Raw genomic sequence first — 19,478 nt, 5'->3', positions numbered from 1 at the left:
AGATAATATAAAAGGGAGGAAATTATACATTTATATCTTTATTTATTTTGAATAAAGCAATGGCTTACTTTTTTTTCTTTTTTGAGATAATTATTCTTCAGTACTCTCTCTTTAATGCTGTTTTTTCATTTTTCTACCTTTTAGTAATAAGGATTTCCTTTTCCTTTAAAGACAATTGGAACATATTTGATAACTTGTAGGAATTAATGCCAGGAATTATATTTTATTATATGCTGGTATTGTAGTTGCTATAACATTAAAAATGGGAAATAATTTGGTTCTTAGATATAGTGAAGAAGTAAATTATGTAGACTGTTCGCTTTATAAGAATAATGATTGTGTTATTCCGCCCTTGTGTTACTATTACTTTATATGTGCTTGGCAAGTGGTAAGTGCCCAACTAGGTACTCACATTATTTTATGGGTTGAAAATATTTTTCTCAATAGTGAATTTTTATAAAATTTTGCTTTGTCATTTATTTAACTGAAATATACTTTTAAGTGAGTAAAATAGGTAATACTTTTTAACATTCTGTACTGATGAATTTTTAAATCATTGCTTAGAATTTAAGGGAATATAGGAAAGCTATAAATAAGCGAACTTAATAGATGATGTATCATGTGGTATCCTTTGACCATCATGAAGACATTCTTTTTTTATATAAATTTATTTTTTTATTGGTGTTCAATTTGCCAACATATAGAATAACACCCAGTGCTCATCCTATCAAGTGCCCCCCCCCCCCCAGTGCCCGCCACCCAGTCACCCCCACCCCCCGCCCACCTCCCTTTCCACCACCCCTAGTTCGTTTCCCAGAGTTAGGAGTCTCTCATGTTCTGTCTCCCTTTCTGATATTTCCCACTCATTTTTTCATGAAGACATTCTTATCTTAATGTACATAACAGACTATCCAGCAACTGCCTCAACTTTTTAGATAGTGCAATTAAGTCTGTAAATGAGGTTCTCTCCTTAAGTAACCTACCCTCTGGTATTGGAGAAGAACAAATCAGGGAAATCTTAGCTTTGCTTTGTAGTATTCACTGCGTAATTGCCACTGTAGAGACATTGCTTCCATCTAAGATGACAGATAGTCACTATCATTAAAAGAGGGTAGTGGAGTATTAAGAGAATGAGAGAACAAAACAGTTTTTCTGTTACTGTTTGATTGTATTCCCACCCATGTCTATTTTGATTCTTGAACTCACTAAACACTTTGGGACAAATTATTTGAAGTTGTAATTGTACTTTTCTCATGAGTTTCTTTAGATTATTAATTTTTTTTAAAAGATTTTATTTATTCATTCATGAGAATACACAGAGAGAGGCAGAGACACAGGCAGAGGGAGAAGCAGGCTCCATGCAGGGAGCCCCACCTAGGACTCCATCCTGGGGTCTCCAGGATCACACCCTGAGCTGTAGGCTGTGCTAAACCGCTGAGCCACCTGGGCTGCCCCTTTAGATTATTTCTAAAACAAAGTGGCTTTCTATTTGTCTTTCATGTGATAAAGGAATTTTAACAGTAAAATATTCAGCAGAAAATATGTTTAAGGTATAGGTTCAAATATCATTTTTAGAAATTACAGGTATGGAAATTTTATCTTTTTTTGATAATTGGCTAGATAATAAAATGACAAAATGACTCAGCTATGTAGAATTCCGAAGAATGTAGTTGTTTCTTTTAAAGCAATTTAGTTACAAAATGTGTTGTATGAAAATATGTAACAGATTTTTAAGTTTTGATTAAGTTTCACCTACTTGTCCCTTATTTAATGCACTATGCCACAGGACAGAATATATTACTTTGCCAGTCCATTGAATCCTCATATAATATTACCTGTGTAAAATAATAAACAAATCACATAATAACGGTAGCAAGCATAGTAACGAGGCGATTTTTTCTTTAAAGCATTATACTTCCTATTGTCTGTTTTTAAACAGAAAATGATTTTTTTATCCTAGACTCCCTAGATCATCTCAGGAAGCCACCTCACTGATCACCAATGCTGTATCTTAATGCTTTGAAGATTAATAATATACAATATTAACATTAAGGTAAACTTGGTGTTTAAGGTTTGGTAATTTAAAGTAGAGAGAAGTTGTAAATTTAGAGAATATAATAAATTAGTTTGGTTAAAATGAAAGAAAACAAAATATTTCCAACAATATCAGCTTGGTGATTCTTAAATCATGACTTGAGTATTTGGCATGGCCTTTTTGACACCTGATAAATCTAAGTCTTGTGCCTATTTTAATCAGTAATATTGCTTATTCCAAAATTAAACAAGACATTTTCCACAAGAACTGACAACTTATATATGATGATATTAAAATTTGGAAGTTTTACAATTTAAGCAAAGAATTATTGATTAAATTCTCTTCTGTTTTAGAAAATGGAAGTGTTCAAGTGGGAGAATTGTTACCTTGCAAGATTTGTGGAAGAACATTCTTTCCAGTGGCGTTAGTGAGTACCTTTTTCCTTTGGATTATAGTAGATCTGTAATTGTTCAATGTTTTAGGACAACTCTTATGGAAAGAACCTCTGTGGAATTACTTAAAGAGATACTGGCCAGTGTTCTTTTTTTTTTTTTTTTCCAGTGTTCTTTTTCAAGAGTTATCAGTTCCAGCTGTGTTTCTAGAGTGGTCTCTTCAGAGTTAGATTGGTCTTCAACTACTCTGTTAAAGTGTTTCTCTGTGGGAATATTAACAAAAACAAAACAAAAACTCTCAAAAATACATAATAATGTTTAAAGATAAGGAATGATTCGATGTCTAGAATTTGCTTTGAAGTACTTTGGAGGAAAAAAGCTGGTATAGATGACAGGATTGCTTAGATTGTTGATAATCGTATTGATGAATAAATGGGACATTATTCTCTTAATTCTTATGTATATTTGAAATACTCTGAAGAAAAATTCTTTTCAATTGAAAGTGTACCTAAAATATATTATGCATTTTTTAGATGCTTTCATTTAGTAACACAAATAGAAGCACTTTTATTGATTTTAATATAAAATCGCCAACTAACTAGAAAATAAAGGGAAAAATGCATATCTATCTAAAATATTTTATGTTTTCTTTAAATATAAATATACATTTATTAATATTTTGTTGTAAAATAAAGACTTTTCTTTGAATATGAATTTGTTCGTTAGAGTTCTGCTACAATCTGGAATGTGTGTTATTTCTAGTTTGCTTCTTTAAAGCAAAGCAAGGATTTAATGATCTAAAGTGTCTATCAGACTATGGACTCCTTTTTTTTTTTAATTTTTATTTTTTATTTATTTATGATAGTCACACAGAGAGAGAGAGAGAGAGGCAGAGACACAGGCAGAGGGAGAAGCAGGCTCATGCACCAGGAGCCCAACGTGGGATTCGATCCTGGGTCTCCAGGATCGCGCCCTGGGCCAAAGGCAGGCACCAAACCGCTGCGCCACCCAGGGATCCCTATAGACTCCTTTTAAATAATGACAGCTTTTTTCATTTGTCCTTTAAAAACGTCTTGCCTACACATAACTCTGATTTTTTTATTGTTTTTGTATCAACTCATTGTTTTTCAAACCATTTTCAAAGCATTCCACTCAGTTTACATAGGAAAGAAAATGCCTTCTTCTGCCCTTATTTATTTAATATTTAATCAAATAATGTAATCATTATACAACTACAGCTTATATAATACATCAGATTTGGGAACAAGCACTACATCCTTTTGATACGTATAACTCAGTGTAAGAACAGACATCTATTAGAAAGTTGCCTATTAAAAAAAAAAAGAAAGTTGCCTATTAGCCACACTTAATTTTTTTTCATATTGACAAGGTTTTTTATAGATATAATTTTAGTGCTTGTTTGTTAAAATGAAAACTAATAACATATGTAAAACAATTGATTTCTAATTGTGTATTGAAAATGTAAGAGATTCTATGATATCAAACCAACCAGTTTTGAGGTTTCCTCTTTTCTTAGATAAAGTTTAACAGTTGTAGCTTGTTCAGCGTTTATCAAAATACAAAAGAAAAAAGATGCACATAGTGCACTGATGTCATCCATTAACATGTTTTATTTGGGGGAGGGAGAATGCTTATTTATCCAGTAGGCTAATTGGAGATCAGTTAGGAGAGTGTCCACGGGAATGTCCTTAAAATGAATACATGAATGATTGAATGAATGAGTTGGCAGCCATATTTAAAAAACCTATAGAAGTGGAATGCTAGATAGTTCAAGAAAAATCAGGCTTAAAGGAAGGTAGAAAACTTGTTTCAGAAGAGAATAAAGTGGTTTGTGGAGGAAAGACACAAATCTGACATGCTCAATTATTTTGTTAATGTTGTGTTAACATACTACTGTTATGGTAATAACTTTAGTAAGCAAGCCTACTACTATTGTGTTGACTTTTGTAATCCTCACACTAATGTAGTCTTTGTTTGCATTCTTTTTCCAGTATCTGTTTTCATGTATTTAGTGATGACGAGAACACTTTTTTTTTTCCCACTTAACTAGCTTTGACTTGGTTATATTATTTTTTTTATTCTTCCTAGTGTGAAAACTAGAATGTTCAATAATTCTTAATTAAATTTTGGAAGAGTATTTATCTTTCTTATTATATATAGAATTCATACTTCCTTGAGAAAGATAACTTATAGCGTACATTATATATACTTTTTAACAATTTTAAAGCACAATATGCCTTATTCAAGTATTATTATTTCATCTTCCAGTTTTTAAATTGGCTCAAATGTCAATGTGAAGTTTTGTAGAATACCCTTCTGTAGAAAAGAAAATGATATATTGCATTTCTTTATCTTAACAGAAAAAACATGGACCCATTTGCCAGAAAACTGCCACTAAAAAACGTAAGACTTTTGATTCAAGCAGACAAAGAGCTGAAGGAACTGATATCCCAACAGTAAAGCCTCTTAAACCTAGGGTAATTACGTAGTTTTTTTAATAGTATGAACTTTGCTGCTGTGTATATTGAAAACAATTATAATTATGTGTTGTGAAAGATTGAAGAATAATGAGAATTCTGCTTTGTTTTCAGTTTAGAAATGATCAGAGGGCAGCCCGGGTGGCTCAGTGGTTTAGTGCCACCTTTGGTCCAGGGCGTGATCCTGGAGACCCGGGACTGAGTCCCACATTGGGCTCCCTGCATGGAGCCTGCTTCTACCTCTGCCTGTGTCTCTGCCCCCCCCCCCCCCCCGTGTGTGTCTTTCATGCATAAATAAAATCTTTTAAAAAAAAATAGAAATGATTAGAAACTTGTTTATTTTAAACTTCTGCAAAGGAGAAACCAAGCTACTGTCTCACAGCCTATTACAGTGAGGTTTTTGTGGCATTGGAGAGCCAATTGCCTAGCTATACGCTAGAAATAATTAAAAAGTCCTCACATATTTGTCCTAAGTTACTGTTAATTATTCAGACATAATTTAAGTGCAGTTTAAACTCTTAGTAGTATAGTCTCTGTATACAAAGGAAAGCTATAATTTACAGATATCCTTGCATAATAGATATTGATTATCTTGATTGATTATCAGTAATTGTGATCTTATGCTTTGTGGGGAAGTTTGATCAGTTACCCAGCTGTCCATGTATAGCCATTCTCATTTTATTTTCTTTGAAGGCAGTGAATAGTGAATCTCCTTTAATAATCTCTCCTTAATACTACCTCTGATATGTTATGGTGCTAAGAATAATGCGCATACATATTTTGTTGGACATAGTTTTAAAGAGTTAGTTCAGTAAAATAGTCAAAATTTGAGTACCTCACTGAATACGTTTTTGAAATAAAACCCTGCTTCAGCGATAATAACTTCTCCCAGTGCTACCAGAAAACATTTCCCTATGGGGCAGTTAATTTTATTAATAAAATCATTTTATAATAGGAAAGTCGAATGTTCATCTTTTCCAGTCTATGACTGTTTAAGTGAAGGATGGTAAAATTTGAATAATGTACATAAACCATTATTTGATATTTTTCTTAGTATACCTGCCAGACATACGATTATATTGGCTTCTATCAGCTAAGAGATGAACTATTGACATTTGTAGAGACAGTATAATATAGTGGGTATGAAAACAAAAACTGGCTCAAGAGTCAGACTGCCTGGATTTAACCCTTGCTCTGTTACTTACCATGTTGTATTGGGTTAAGTTACTTAATCTATACATCTCTTTATTTGTAAAATGGTGATAGTAAGGGTAGTATCTCTCTTATAGGGTTCTTAGGAGGATTACATTGAGTTTATCCATGGTGATCTCTCAATAAAAAATATCCTATTTTTGTTAAAGATTTATTTATTTATTGGAGGGAGAGCATGTGCAAGTGGGGATTAGGAGCAGAAGGAGAGAGAATCTCAGACATACTCTGTGCTGAGTGTAGAGCATGATATGAGGCTTGATCCCACAACCCTGAGGTCATGACCTGAGCTGAAATTAGCAGTTGGATGCTTACTGAACCATCCAGGTGCCCCATGCTATTTCTTTTTAAGGGAGAGGGGTTCCAATAGTGAAAAAAACTAATCTTCAGTTAAAAGCAAAGTAAAAACCATTGCTTACATTAAGTAGTTTAATTTCTTGGTACTTAAGAAGTGTGGTTCATTGAACAGTAATATCAGCACTATTTGGGAACTCGTTAGAAATGCAGAATCTCAGATCCCACCCAGAAATACTGAATTAGAATTTGCATTTTAACAAAATCCTTGAGCGAGTCAAATGCACATTAAAATTTATAAAGGGGCAGCCCCGGTGGCTCAGCAGTTTGGTGCCACCTTCTGCCCAGGACCTGATCCTGGAGACCAGGGATCGAGTCCAGGAGCTACAATGAGCCTAGCTGAAATTAGACAAAGACCAGGAAGGAGAAAGTAGAGAGAAAAGGCACAGAGAGTTGAAGGGACCTAATGGCAGAAGCTCTCTAAAAGCACTACTGAAAACAAAATACTCTTTTTGAAGGTAAGGGGCCTGTCTACAGGGCTAGGTCCTTTTTCTCTTTCTTTCTTTCTTTTTTTTTTTTTTGAAATGGTTAGTGTGGTTACTGAAGAAAGCATGGCTGGCAGTAGTAGCCTTCCTGGACCCACACTGTTTTAGAGAAGCATGAAAGATGTGTCTGCTTTATAATCACAGAGAGACCTATTTTCTTCTGTATCTGGTACAACAGAGAAGTGACCTAGCTGTGGGTTTGTGTAGCTTGGAAGGGGATTGTGGACCTCTCCTCCCCAGAACCTCTTGTAAATAGCTGCACCAGGAAAATCTAATTCATTCAATGATGAGGAATAAAAAACCATTAACTTAGCTTTGACACGAGGGTGCTGTGAGAAGAAGGGAGGATGAGAGCAGGAAAACTTAACAGTAGATGAGTTATATTCATGGAACAGGTGAATGTTGTGATCAGACCTTTCACCATAAAATAAGAAACTTTATTTTTTTTAAAAGATTTTATTTATTTATTCATGAGAGACAGAGAGGCAGAGACATAGGCAGAGGGAGAAGCAGGCTCCTCACAGAGAGCCTGATGCGGGACTTGATCCTGGAACCCCAGGGATCACACCCTGAGCTCAACCGCTGAGGCACCTAGGCATCCCAAATTAGAAACTTTAAAGAATCCGTCATATTCGACATCTAAATTTGCTTGTATTTAGTTAAGATTTTGTATCTATATTCGTGAGAGAGGTAAGTTTGTAATTTTTCTTTTTATCAAATTTCTGTTGCTCTCCTAAGAGTAGTTAGGAAGTTGTTCTCTTGGTTTTTCTTAATTATTTGAAAGAGTTTTTAAAAGATTGATGCTATTTCTTCCTCACTTAAATGTCTGCAACAATTCAACAGTAAAGGCACCTGGGCCAGGAGTTTTCTTTAGTTTTTTAAAAAACAGATTCACTTAAAAAAAAAAACAAAAACAAAAACAAAAAAAACACCTTTAGGACTGTTGTGGTTTTCTGTTTCTTTGATACCTGTTTAGTGGTGTTTATCAAGGATATTGTCCACTTAATGTTGTTAAATTCATTAGCATAAAGGTCCATTATAGTATCTTCTTTTTTTTTTTTTTTCAAGATTTTATTTATCTATTTGACAGAGAGAGATAGCACAAGCAGGGGGAGCGGCAGGCTGAAGGAGAAGAAGCAGCAGACTCCTCACAAAGCAGGGAGCCCGATGTAGGGCTCAATCCCAGGAGCCCAGAATTGTGACCTGAGCTGAAGGCAGACATTTTTTTTTTTTTAATTTTATTTATTTATTCATGAGAGACAGAGAGAGAGAGAGAGAGAGAGAGAGAGAGAGAGAGAGAGAGGCAGAGGCACAGGCAGAGGGAGAAGCAGGCTCCATGCAGGGAGGCTGATGTGGGACTCAATCCTGGATCTCCAGGATTACGCCCTGGGCTGAAGGTGGCACTAAACCACTGAGCTACCCGGGCTGTCCTGAAGGCAGACATTTTAACCAACTGAGCCATCCAGGCATCCTGATAGTATCTTCTTTTTTTCTTCACGTTTATAAGAACCATATCGTGTACTATTTTGCATCCCTTGGTATTTTGTGTTTTCTTTTTTCCCACTTATTAATCTTGCCTTATTAGTGTTTTTAAAGAAACATCTTTTAACTTTGCTGGTTCAATGTATATTCTTGATTTTAAAAATAACATAAAAATATAGTTGAGTATTTCAATAATATGACAAAATAAATGTATTATAGCACAGGAGCCATCATTATGCATTGTGGAAAGACACTTAGAGGTAGCCATTAAAGACAGGAATAAGGTTAAGCTCCAACCAACATAGTAATTGCTATACATACAGTTAGATAGTAGATGCATAGGGATTGGAAAAGAGAAGCTAAAAGTATGATTATTAGGAGATGATTTACCTGGGAAACCCAAGAGAATCAACTGATAAGTTATTACAAACAGTAAGAGAAGCCACGGAAGTAATGAGATATAATGGTAATATACAGAAATTATTAGGTTTCATATTTCAATAGACTCCTTGAAACATAAAAAAAGAAAGACTTCTTTATAAAAGAACAGTACAAAATAAAAATTATTTAGGAATAAACCTTTTAAAGGTATAATATTTCCACAAAGAATACATAAAAAAACCTGAAATACACAAACACTTCTTCAAATGGATATATTTGGATAGGTAGATTCAACAGAATAAAGATATTAAGTTCCTTAAGTTGTTTATAAATGTAAAGTATAAGTTTTCCAGTTAAAAGATAGTTTAAAAAAAACTAGACAAGCTGATTCTAAAGTTCTTATGGGAAAAAATCTACTTGCAGGAATAACCAGAAAAGATTGAAATAGAAGCAGCTTAAAGTAGGGTTATCTTATCAGATATTAAAATGTTATTATAAAGTCTCAATATGTAAAACACTGTTACCGATAAAAGGATGGTCAGAACAGTGGAACAGAAGAGAAAGTTCAGAAATAGGCCCAAATACAAAAGAGAATATGATAAAGTTGTTACCAGTTCAGTGGGGGGCAAAGTCAATAAAGGATGTTGAGGCAGTTGCATAACCATGTTAAAAACAAAAAATAAAGTTGAGTCTATATGTCACACTATGTCTCGATAAATTCCAAATCTATAAAAGATTTAAAATTTTATTTATTTATTTATTTTTTAAATTTTTATTTATGATAGTCACACACACACACACACACAGAGAGAGGCAGAGACATAGGCAGAGGGAGAAGCAGGCTCCATGTACCGGGAGCCCGACGTGGGATTTGATCCCGGGTCTCCAGGATCCTGCCCTGGGCCAAAGGCAGGTGCCAAACCGCTGCGCCACCTAGGGAATCCCCAGATTTAAAATTTTAAAATGAAATCATGAACAACATTCTAGGGGGGGAAACATGGGAAAATTTCATTTTACCTTGGTGTGAGGTTGGGCCTTGCCAACAGTGACTACAGATCTGGAGACCATAAAAGGAACAAGTAAATTAAACTATATTTTAAAAATAATTCTTAATATCAGAAGATCCTTAGACAAGATCAGAAGATAGTCATATTGTAGGGTAGGGCTGAGGCTAGTCTCTTATAAAGACTTAGGTAGAAATTGTTTTTTTGTTTTTGTTTTTGTTTTTTTTTAAGATTTTATTTTATTTGAGAATGGGAGCAAGAGAGCACAAGTAGGGGATATGGGCAGAGAGAGAGCAAAAATAGACTTCTCACTGAGCAGGGAACCTGATGCAGAGCTTGATCCCAGGACCCTGAGCCAAAGGCAGATGCTTAACTGAGCCACCCAGGTGCCCATAACTTAGAAATTGTTAAAAATAAGACCAGTAACCCAACAGGTAAGTTGACCAAGCACATAAACAGTTCACAAAAAAGGCATTGCACATGATTCTTAATGATATAAAAAGATGCTCAACTCACTCACTATAAAGAAAAGCCAGATAAAACCAGAGAGAATAATTTTTCACCTGTCCAGTCAATTAAAACAACAAAAGTTTTTTACATACTCTCTGTTGGAGAAAGTGTGGTAAAATAGGGAAATTACACTGTTAGTGGGAGCTTAAATGGATGCAACCCCTAAGAAGTTAATTTAGCAATGTTTATTATAATTACAATTACAATTTAAAAATCTCATATAATTACGTGAAGTTTTTTTTTTTAATTAAAAATTTAGGAAGAAAATAATTTAAGCACTCCTAATAAGAAAACATTTGAAACAATATAGCATTTCTTCAAGTTTTATTTCAATTAGTTTTTTTAAAAAATGTTTTGAAATGGGTTTCTCTTTATTTGTACATAGCCTGAACCACCAAAGAAACCATCTAATTGGAGAAGAAAACATGAAGAATTCATTGCTACCATAAGAGCAGCTAAAGGCCTTGATCAGGCACTTAAAGAGGGTGGAAAACTTCCTCCTCCTCCTCCACCCTCTTATGATCCTGGTATGTGGAATATTGTAGACAGAAATCTTCATGTGAAGAGAAAATATTGATGGAATTTTTATAAATTTTAAGTTGTTACTAAGAGTTAATTTATAATAATGGAACCTGCTGAAACATAACCTTTAAAAATTGAACTATAAAATAATGGTGATAACTCAGGCATTTAGGCTTATAAAGACAACATAAGACATAAAGGCTTATGTTGGTGTTGAACATAGAAATATGATCTTTTTATCTCAATACTCACTTAAACATAAATCATTAAAATATCGTTTGAAAAATTATTGTTAGTAATTATCAAATGTTAATATCCCAGGAAATATTTGAAGATGTGCATTATCATTTGAAATGTAGTCATTTGGTAAGATTCAGATTGTTATGTTGCCTAGTTCTTTGGTATCTTCTCATCTGGGAAAGAAAAAAAATCATAATACTGTTTCTAAAAGGTACATATTCATGCGGGAAAACACCGTATAGATTGGTTTACCTAAATTATGCTTTAAATTCATATGTTACTATATTTTCTTCATTAGGTAGATAAGAGTTGCTTATTTGTTATCAAAAGCAAGGCAAGATGCTGGCAAACTTGTATAAGATATTGAGATACTGAAAGATTTAAAATTGCACAATTGATACTTTGACATTGGCTATTAGAATAGCCTAAAGAGGTAGTTATTTTAATATAACAAGTTAGCTGCATGAAAATTGTGTTACTATTCTTGATTGAGATTTATTTCTTAGTAAAGGGAAGTTCTTATAAAATAGGGTGATGAAAAACATAGCATAAGGACTATAGTCAATAATGTAATTACATTATATGGTGACATGGTAATTAAGGTGGTGTGGTTTTAATAACAGAATTGTGGAATCACCATGTTGTACACCTAAAACTAATGTAACATTGTATGTTAGCTATACTTCAATAATAATTTCTTTTTAAAAAGAAGTCCTTTAGAAAATCTAGATATGATCATTTTTAACACTTTATCATAGTGGAGAGGCTGACAAACTATTTCTATAAAGGCCCAGATAGTAAGTATCTTAGCTAACGAGGTATATTTTTATCTCTTCCATCTGTTGAGACTTCTAAGAGAAAATACAACTGTATAAAATTGATTAAACTATTTGACAGTTTTCCCCTAATTAAAATAAAAGATTTTAACAGATGAGTCTAAATTTTAAAATTTATTTTTAATGTAATATGATTTTACTGCTTAGCTTAGTCTACAGTATAAAAATATGTAGATATGGTAAAAAACATATGGTACAGTATAAAGGCATTTAAGAAATCTTGTTTTTCTATTTATTTATTCTTTTGTACTAAGGACCAACCTTTTTGGTTCTTTTCCCCCTCAAATTTGATTCTAAGCTGGGAAAAAATTAGAATTTATCATATACCAACAGACTTTTTTCTTGAACGTCTTTATTAAGTTTAGTAGTCAGATTCGGTGGTTATAAGGAAATGACAAGTTTTGCTTATCAAATGTTATTACTTTGTTAGTATCTTGAAATATATTCATAAAAACTTAAAATTCTTTATGTTTCACTTCAAGAATTATGTTATTAATCTTTCTTTTTTCTGTTTTAGATTATATTCAGTGTCCATATTGCCAGAGGAGATTTAATGAAAATGCAGCTGATAGACATATTAACTTCTGTAAAGAACAGGCAGCACGTATTAGTAATAAAGGCAAATTTTCTACTGACACCAAAGGAAAGGCAACTTCTCGGACACAGGTGAAATGCTCAATTATTTCTACAAATAAATGAGAAAATGACTCTTTGAGGTTCACAATTTTTTGCTTATGCTTTCCAGAACATTCAGCTGCAGTTTTCTTACCTGCTAAAATTTTTATATTACTGTTCAGGGATTATTAAGAAATTTGAATGTTTAATTGAGAACAAATATTTAAGACTATTAATTTTGAATGGACTTATTTAGTAGAGTCTTAAAAATATTGCATGTTGAAAAAGGTATTAGAAAAATGTAAGAAAACTAGTTAAAAATTAGTGATACTAGTAATAGTAGTACTAGTTAAAAAGTAACCTGAAGCAGATTCAGAGGACAAGGGTTTAGAAGAGTGAGAAAATGACAGTAAAAATCCACATTTGAAAATCATGTGAATACTGAATGTTTCCAAACACCTGAGAGAATGAAATCCTGGGGTCAAGTCCAGCTGCTTCTTCTGAACTTTTAGGCAAGTAACATTTCATGTAAGAGAGCTTTTATTCCTTTATTTGTGAAGTAATCTATATGATTTTTGTGAGAAGCAAATGAGATGGTCTATGTGAAAACACTTCAAGAGCCATAAACCATATAAGGATTTTGTTAGATGAAATTTATACAGTACTGTTGTTTTTCATTAAGCATACTGTGACACAAAAGCTTTCATAATGTTATACCTTTTTTAAATGGATTTATTTATTTTAAAGAGAGGAGAGAAAACATGAGTGGGAGGGGAAGAGGGAGAGAGAAAGAGACTCTCAAGCAGAGAGTTTCAGAGGACTCTGAGTGCAGAATCTGAGATACAGGGTTCCATCTCAGGATCCTGAGATCATAACCCTGAGATCATGACCTGATCCCAAACCAAGAGTCAGACACTTAACCAACTGTGTCACCCAGGCACGCTGATAATGTCATATTTTTAAGCGAACTTTGTTGGCTTTCAGTAGTCTTATTTTTTTAAATTGTTACTCTAGGAATAACAGTGCATTTCTTAACTTACCCCCTCTGTGGATATTTCCACATAACTTCTCACTAATCCACTAATCTTAGTGTTAATTGTTTAATTGTTATATATATATCTATAGATAGACCCATCAATGTTCTTGATGTATGTTGTTATTCAGTATTATACTTAACCCTTTAAAAGTCAACTATCTTTTAAAGAAATTAGAAGAAAATAAATTATAATCATTTACATACATACATGCACATGTATGTTTGTGTACACCCACATACACTTTGTTTTTCTTTCTTCTGCTGCGGCTGCTGCCTGATACACATATTTTGTATTTTATTTACATATTACTCATGTATTACCATTTTCAGATCTCTTCATTTCTTCTTGTATATCTCAGTTACCATATTTTGTCATTTTCCTTCAATCTTACAAAGCTGCTTTAATATCCCAAGAGTGCAAGGAATTTTCTGGTTTGGGCAAAAAAATGAAAAAATGCCTATATTTTGCCTTTACTTCTCTATTGAGATTTTTTGTGTGTTTTTTCACTCTTACCATATTTTCCTTTAGTTTTTCTGTCTATATCCCTTTATTTTTTTAACATATTAGTAATAACTGTTTTGAAGACTTTCACTGCTTGTATGTAATACATTTATGCCCACTTGGGTTATAGTGTTGACTATTTTTTGCCAAACATAGATTATGTTTTTTGCTTTCCTTTTTCCTTTTCTTTCTTTGTCTCTCCTTTCCCCTTCCCTGCTCCTCTCTTTCCTGTAGTTAAACCCAGAATACAGTTATTAATTTTCTAGAACTGATTTTGAATGGCTTCTAGTCTCTTAGAATCTTCATTTTTTAAAAGATCTTTTTTTTATTTTGTCTATAGGATAATTAAGCACTCCTTTACTTACTTCACTCCTCCACTATTAAGTTTGTAATCTGTTACTGTATTGTTTAATTTCTTGAAGTTGGCTATTTTTCTAATTTCCCATGTTACTTTTTATAGTTTCTAATTCCCTGTTAATATTTCCAGAGTTGCCTTTTATTTCTTTAAATGTAGTAAGCATAATTGTTTTATATTATGTATCTGGCAATTGTTGTATCATGTGATCTTTATAGATATGTTTTTTTCTCAATCATGGTTTCTTATATCATTATATACATAATTATTGATCATTTGGTGCTTGTTGCCCTTAAAAAATTATTTGTGAAAATTGTTCATGTGAAGAGCCTTCTTGTATCTTCCAGACATCCAAGAGTACTACCAGTCTGGAAGCACTTTAAATTGTTGGCTTAGTTTGGCTGGCCACCTAGTAATGCAGATTTATATAGTAAATCTATGTGATGGCCAGACTATTGTTATAATCTCAAATGGTGTTGGCCTACTTTTTTTTTTCTTCTTATCTGACATTCATTGCTTATAAGGTTATTTTTTATACTTTTTAGAGCACTTTTACTTGTTAGTTGAAAGGTCAGTCCAAATTGTGCCTTCTTACTATTTTATCAGAAATGAATGCCCTCCTTATTCTTTAAGCTTTTTGTCAATTTCAGGAAAAGTGTTTTTTTTTTTTTTTTAAGGACTTTATTTATTTATTCATAGAGACACACACACAGAGAGAGAGAGAGGCAGAGACATAGGCAGAGGGAGAAGCAGACTCCATGAAGGGAGTCCGATGTGGGACTCGGTCCCGGGTCTCCAGGATCACGCCCTGGGCTGCAGGCGGCGCTAAACCGCTGCGCCACTGGGGCTGCCCAGGAAAAGTTTTTGTAAACATAAACCTTTCACTAAGGAAATTTATTAGATTTATGATTTGTGTAAAAACACATGAAATAATAAACACTTAACGAATACATATTTAATGAATGAAAGAAATATGTATTGAATATAACTATAAAAATAAGGTAATTTTGCTTTTCTCATCACTAAAATGGATTTATACAAAATTGTTAATCACTAGAGTCATCCTGAAAGCCTTTGTTATCCCAATGGAATTTTTGTTTTTTAAAGAATTATTTATTTATTCATAAGAGACACAGAGAGGGAGAGGCAGAGACATAGGCAAAGGGAGAAGCAGGCTCCATGCAGGGAGCCCGACGTGGGACTTGATCCCCGGACTCCAGGATCGTGGCCGGCCCTGAGCTGAAGGCAGGCACTTAACTGCTGAGCCACCCAGGTGTCCCTCTAGTGGAATTTCAACTAAATGTAGAATAGATGAAATGCAGCTCAGTAAGGAAGGAGTCTGTGTATCTGGGTCAGGGGAACAGCAAGTTACTGAGAGACAGGTGAATATGTTTTAAATGCAGCATTCAGAGTAGTATAAGGATTCAGGATAGAAACTGTAACCTGATTAGTTCTGGTTTAAAGTAATAGGAAATATTATAGGAGATAGATAAGGTTAGGTTAGGATCCGGACATCTCAGAAATCCTGACAATAAAATTGGGTAAAACAATAGGAGGGGGATCCCTGGGTGGCGCAGCGGTTTGGCGCCTGCCTTTGGCCCAGGGCGCGATCCTGGAGACCTGGGATCGAATCCCACGTCAGGCTCCTGGTGCATGGAGCCTGCTTCTCCCTCTGCCTGTGTCTCTGCCTCTCTCTCTCTCTCTCTCTGTGACTATCATAAATAAATAAAAATAAAAAAAAAATTAAAAAAAAAACAAAACAATAGGAGGCCTAGGGTACCTGAATGACTCAGTCAGTTAAGCACCTGACTCTTGATTTCAGCTGAGGTCGTGATCTCAGCTGAGGTCATGAGATGAGATCTGCCTCAGGCTCTGCGCTGGGCGAGGAGTCTGCTTGAGATTTACTATTTCCCTCTTCCCCTTTCTGCTTACTCTCGCTCTGGCTCTCTCTCAAAACACACACACACATAAAAGCCAAAAAAAAAAAAAAAAAGTAAGAGGCCTAATACTGAGAGGGGAAAATCAAAGCACCTTTTCAAATAAATATATATTTTTTCTGGTTGTAAGCCATTAAGTTAATATCTAATATGTACATAAAAACATTTAGTCCTTGCTATGTAATGGTACCAGACTCTTGCTACCAGTGCCCAGCCTAAAGATTTGACCTCTGCATCTGTAATATGCTGTACCAGCACCCTTTGTTTATGTCAGTCATTTTGCTCTTTGTTGGTAGTTCTTACCAGTTTTATTTAGCCTATTTTTAGTAGATGTGGCTCCGATATTTTAGCAGGTCTTTGTTAGGGCTTGTTGTCCATATTGTTAGTTTTGAAATCTTTCCTACTGTCTTCATTGGTATTTTAATGAGAGAACCCCTTTTAAAGATTTTTTCTTTTTTTTTTTTTTTTAAAGATTCTATTTATTCATGAGAGACACAGACTGAGAGAGAGAGGCAGAGACACAGGCAGAGGGAGAAGCAGGCTCCATGAAGGGAGCCCGATGTGGGGTCGATCCTGGGACCCCAGGATCATGCCCTGAGTCAAAGGCAGGCACTAAACCGCTGAGCCACCCAGGGATCCCCCGATTTTTTCATTTTAAAGAGCACATGTATGTGAGTGGGGTAAGGGCAGAGGGAAAGAATACCCAAGCAGACCCCCTCTGAGTATGGAGCTGGAACCTGGCCATCTCACAATTCCAAGATCATGATCTGAGCCCAAACCAAGAGTCTGACACTCAACTCACTGAGCTATCCGGGGGCTCCTAGATGTCCTTTTCCTTTACTTTTTTAAAAAATATTTTTTTTTTATTTTAAAAAATCAGTTAACACAGTGTATTATTAGTTTCAGAGGTAGAATTTAGTGATTCATCAGTTGCCAAGTGCCCTTTTAACTCAGAAACACCTCTGAGATTTTCAAAGAAACAGTGTCTTTAAATGGCTTATCTCCAATGGGTCCTAGTCATTTGTTTTTGTTTTGTTTGTTTGATTTTTTAGTCATTTGTTCATTTGGCAGACAGCTATTGAAGATTATCTAGTTGCCAAGTGCTTAAGAAATGCCTTTTTCTGGCATAATAATGCCAAATGTGCATGGAATGTGTGTGTGTGTGTGTGTGTGTGTGTGTGAGAGAGAGAGACTGAGAGAGAGAGAGATTGAGAGAGAGAGAGAGAAGTGTTTTTATCAAGATTTATTTTCCTGGACAGTCCTGGTGGCTCAGCGGTTTAACACTGCCTTCAGCCCAGGGCGGGATCCTGGAGACCTGAGATTGAGTCCCATGTTGGGCTCCCTGCATGGAGCCTGCTTCTCTCTCTGCCTGTGTCTCTGCCTCTCTCTCTCTTTCTCTCTCTGTCTCTCATGAATAAATAAATAAAATCTTTAAAAAAAAAAGATTTATTTTCCTTAAAAGGTCACATTCTAAATTTTTAAGGGTATAATATTTGACTTTAAAATTTATTTTTAGCTAACAGTTTTTGGTAGTAGCATATCTTAAATTTTATACTGATCATGGGTTTTAAAATACAATTTGATTTTTGAATATTATGTTTAAAACCAGTTTTTCACATAAAGTGCTAAGTAGTCTAAATATGTATTGGGCTAAATCTCAAGTACAGTAATCACTTTATAGTTGATGCATAGGGCCAGAACTAAAGTGGCATGAGTCTTAATTCCTGTTCTATTGTTAAGTTAGGGTCTCACCTTGGGCAAGTTCATTTTGTTATATTGGAGCAGATGATCAATAAGATACTTTAGTATTCAGTAACCGTAACATTTGGCTCAGGTAAGAAATAGTAAAATAAAATTGATAATGATCTTTCTAGAGAGTAAAGAAGAAATAAGTACCTTATCTTTCCTCAACCCATAGTCTATTCATCTAACATGATCTGGTGAGGATAATGAAGCCAGAATTAGCTCTTTTCTCTTCACATTCAGGAAATCCATAAGGCAGCTATTGTAAAACTTGTCCAGACTTTTCTTGTGAATTATTATCATTAGGAAATATGGCTGGATTATATATATCAAATACAAAATCACACCCAGGAATATGTAAAAATTTTGACCTTTAAATCTGCACTACTAAGTGAGCATCATTGGGTGTTTTTAAGTTTTCCTGTTAATATTTGTTTGGCATTTAAAAATCTTAACATTGGAGACATATTTTCCATTTGGCCTATTTTTTTTTTTTTTCTGTGAACTGGGCAGAGCTCCTCTTAGTTTATTTTAGCAGCAGAACAGCTGAGCCAAACTTTTAGTACATTAGTTTTGAGATGGAACATATTTTGGGAAACCTTTCTCTGAGGTTATGTGTTTTATTTTAGTCTATACTTTTTCAATTTGGGTAATTCAGTAGCTAATTTAAAAAGTTGCTCAGTTAAGGGTATGTGAGCTTTTGAAATAATAGTTTATAACCTATAATCAAAAAGTGATGTTGATAAAATGTTTATTTTCATTATTTTAGTATAAGCCTCCTGCACTTAAAAAGTCAAATTCTCCTGGAACTGCATCATCAGGATCTTCACGATTACCACAACCAAGTGGCACTAGCAAAACTGTTGTAGGTAATGAACTTCATAAAATAACTTTTTTTTTTTTTTGTAGGGATAGAAATGAAGCTAGTGTCCTGTTCTGGATTATTAAAATAGATTTATAATTAGGAAGAAATGTGGAGGATAAGTAATTCTTTCTGGGTAAAAATAAAGTAACTTTTAATAACTTCTACTTAAGATACTTTGTAGTACTGTTTTTCCATCTTGAATGTCCATCCTGGATGTTGTTCTTGATAAATCACTTCTGCAGAGTACTCAACCAAGTTCTTGTCTTCTTTGACTACAGTATTTTTCCCTCATTTCTGTGTATACTGCTCTGAACCTGACAGTTGTCCTAATAGATACATGCTTAATGAATTAAAGATATCGACTAACTGATGTGTACTTTTATTTTTATATGAATTATAATAAAGAAGTTAAAAATGAAGAATGTTATATGTTATTCTCCGAAATTACATTTTTAAAAATCTTTTCTTAGTTGATAA

At 34.0% G+C, this 19,478-nt stretch overlaps 1 protein-coding gene across 2 annotated transcripts in view; it reads left to right on the top strand.

Moving 5' to 3' along the window:
- ZC2HC1A (zinc finger C2HC-type containing 1A) overlaps positions 1-19,478 on the top strand; it is a 48,563-nt gene that overhangs the window by 6,053 nt on the left and 23,032 nt on the right. For both annotated transcript variants that reach the window (XM_026012808.2, XM_072734440.1), the window contains exons 2-6: positions 2,389-2,462; positions 4,809-4,925; positions 10,736-10,877; positions 12,466-12,614; positions 18,906-19,005. In XM_026012808.2, coding sequence (XP_025868593.1) covers positions 2,389-2,462; positions 4,809-4,925; positions 10,736-10,877; positions 12,466-12,614; positions 18,906-19,005 — 582 coding nt within the window. The remainder of the gene's footprint in view (positions 1-2,388; positions 2,463-4,808; positions 4,926-10,735; positions 10,878-12,465; positions 12,615-18,905; positions 19,006-19,478) is intronic.

This window comes from Vulpes vulpes, chromosome 13, assembly GCF_048418805.1.
Source record: "Vulpes vulpes isolate BD-2025 chromosome 13, VulVul3, whole genome shotgun sequence".
NCBI classification, from domain to species: domain Eukaryota; kingdom Metazoa; phylum Chordata; class Mammalia; order Carnivora; family Canidae; genus Vulpes; species Vulpes vulpes.
The sequence above is the reverse complement of the archived record's forward strand: the minus strand, read 5'-3'. Positions and strand labels throughout refer to the sequence as shown.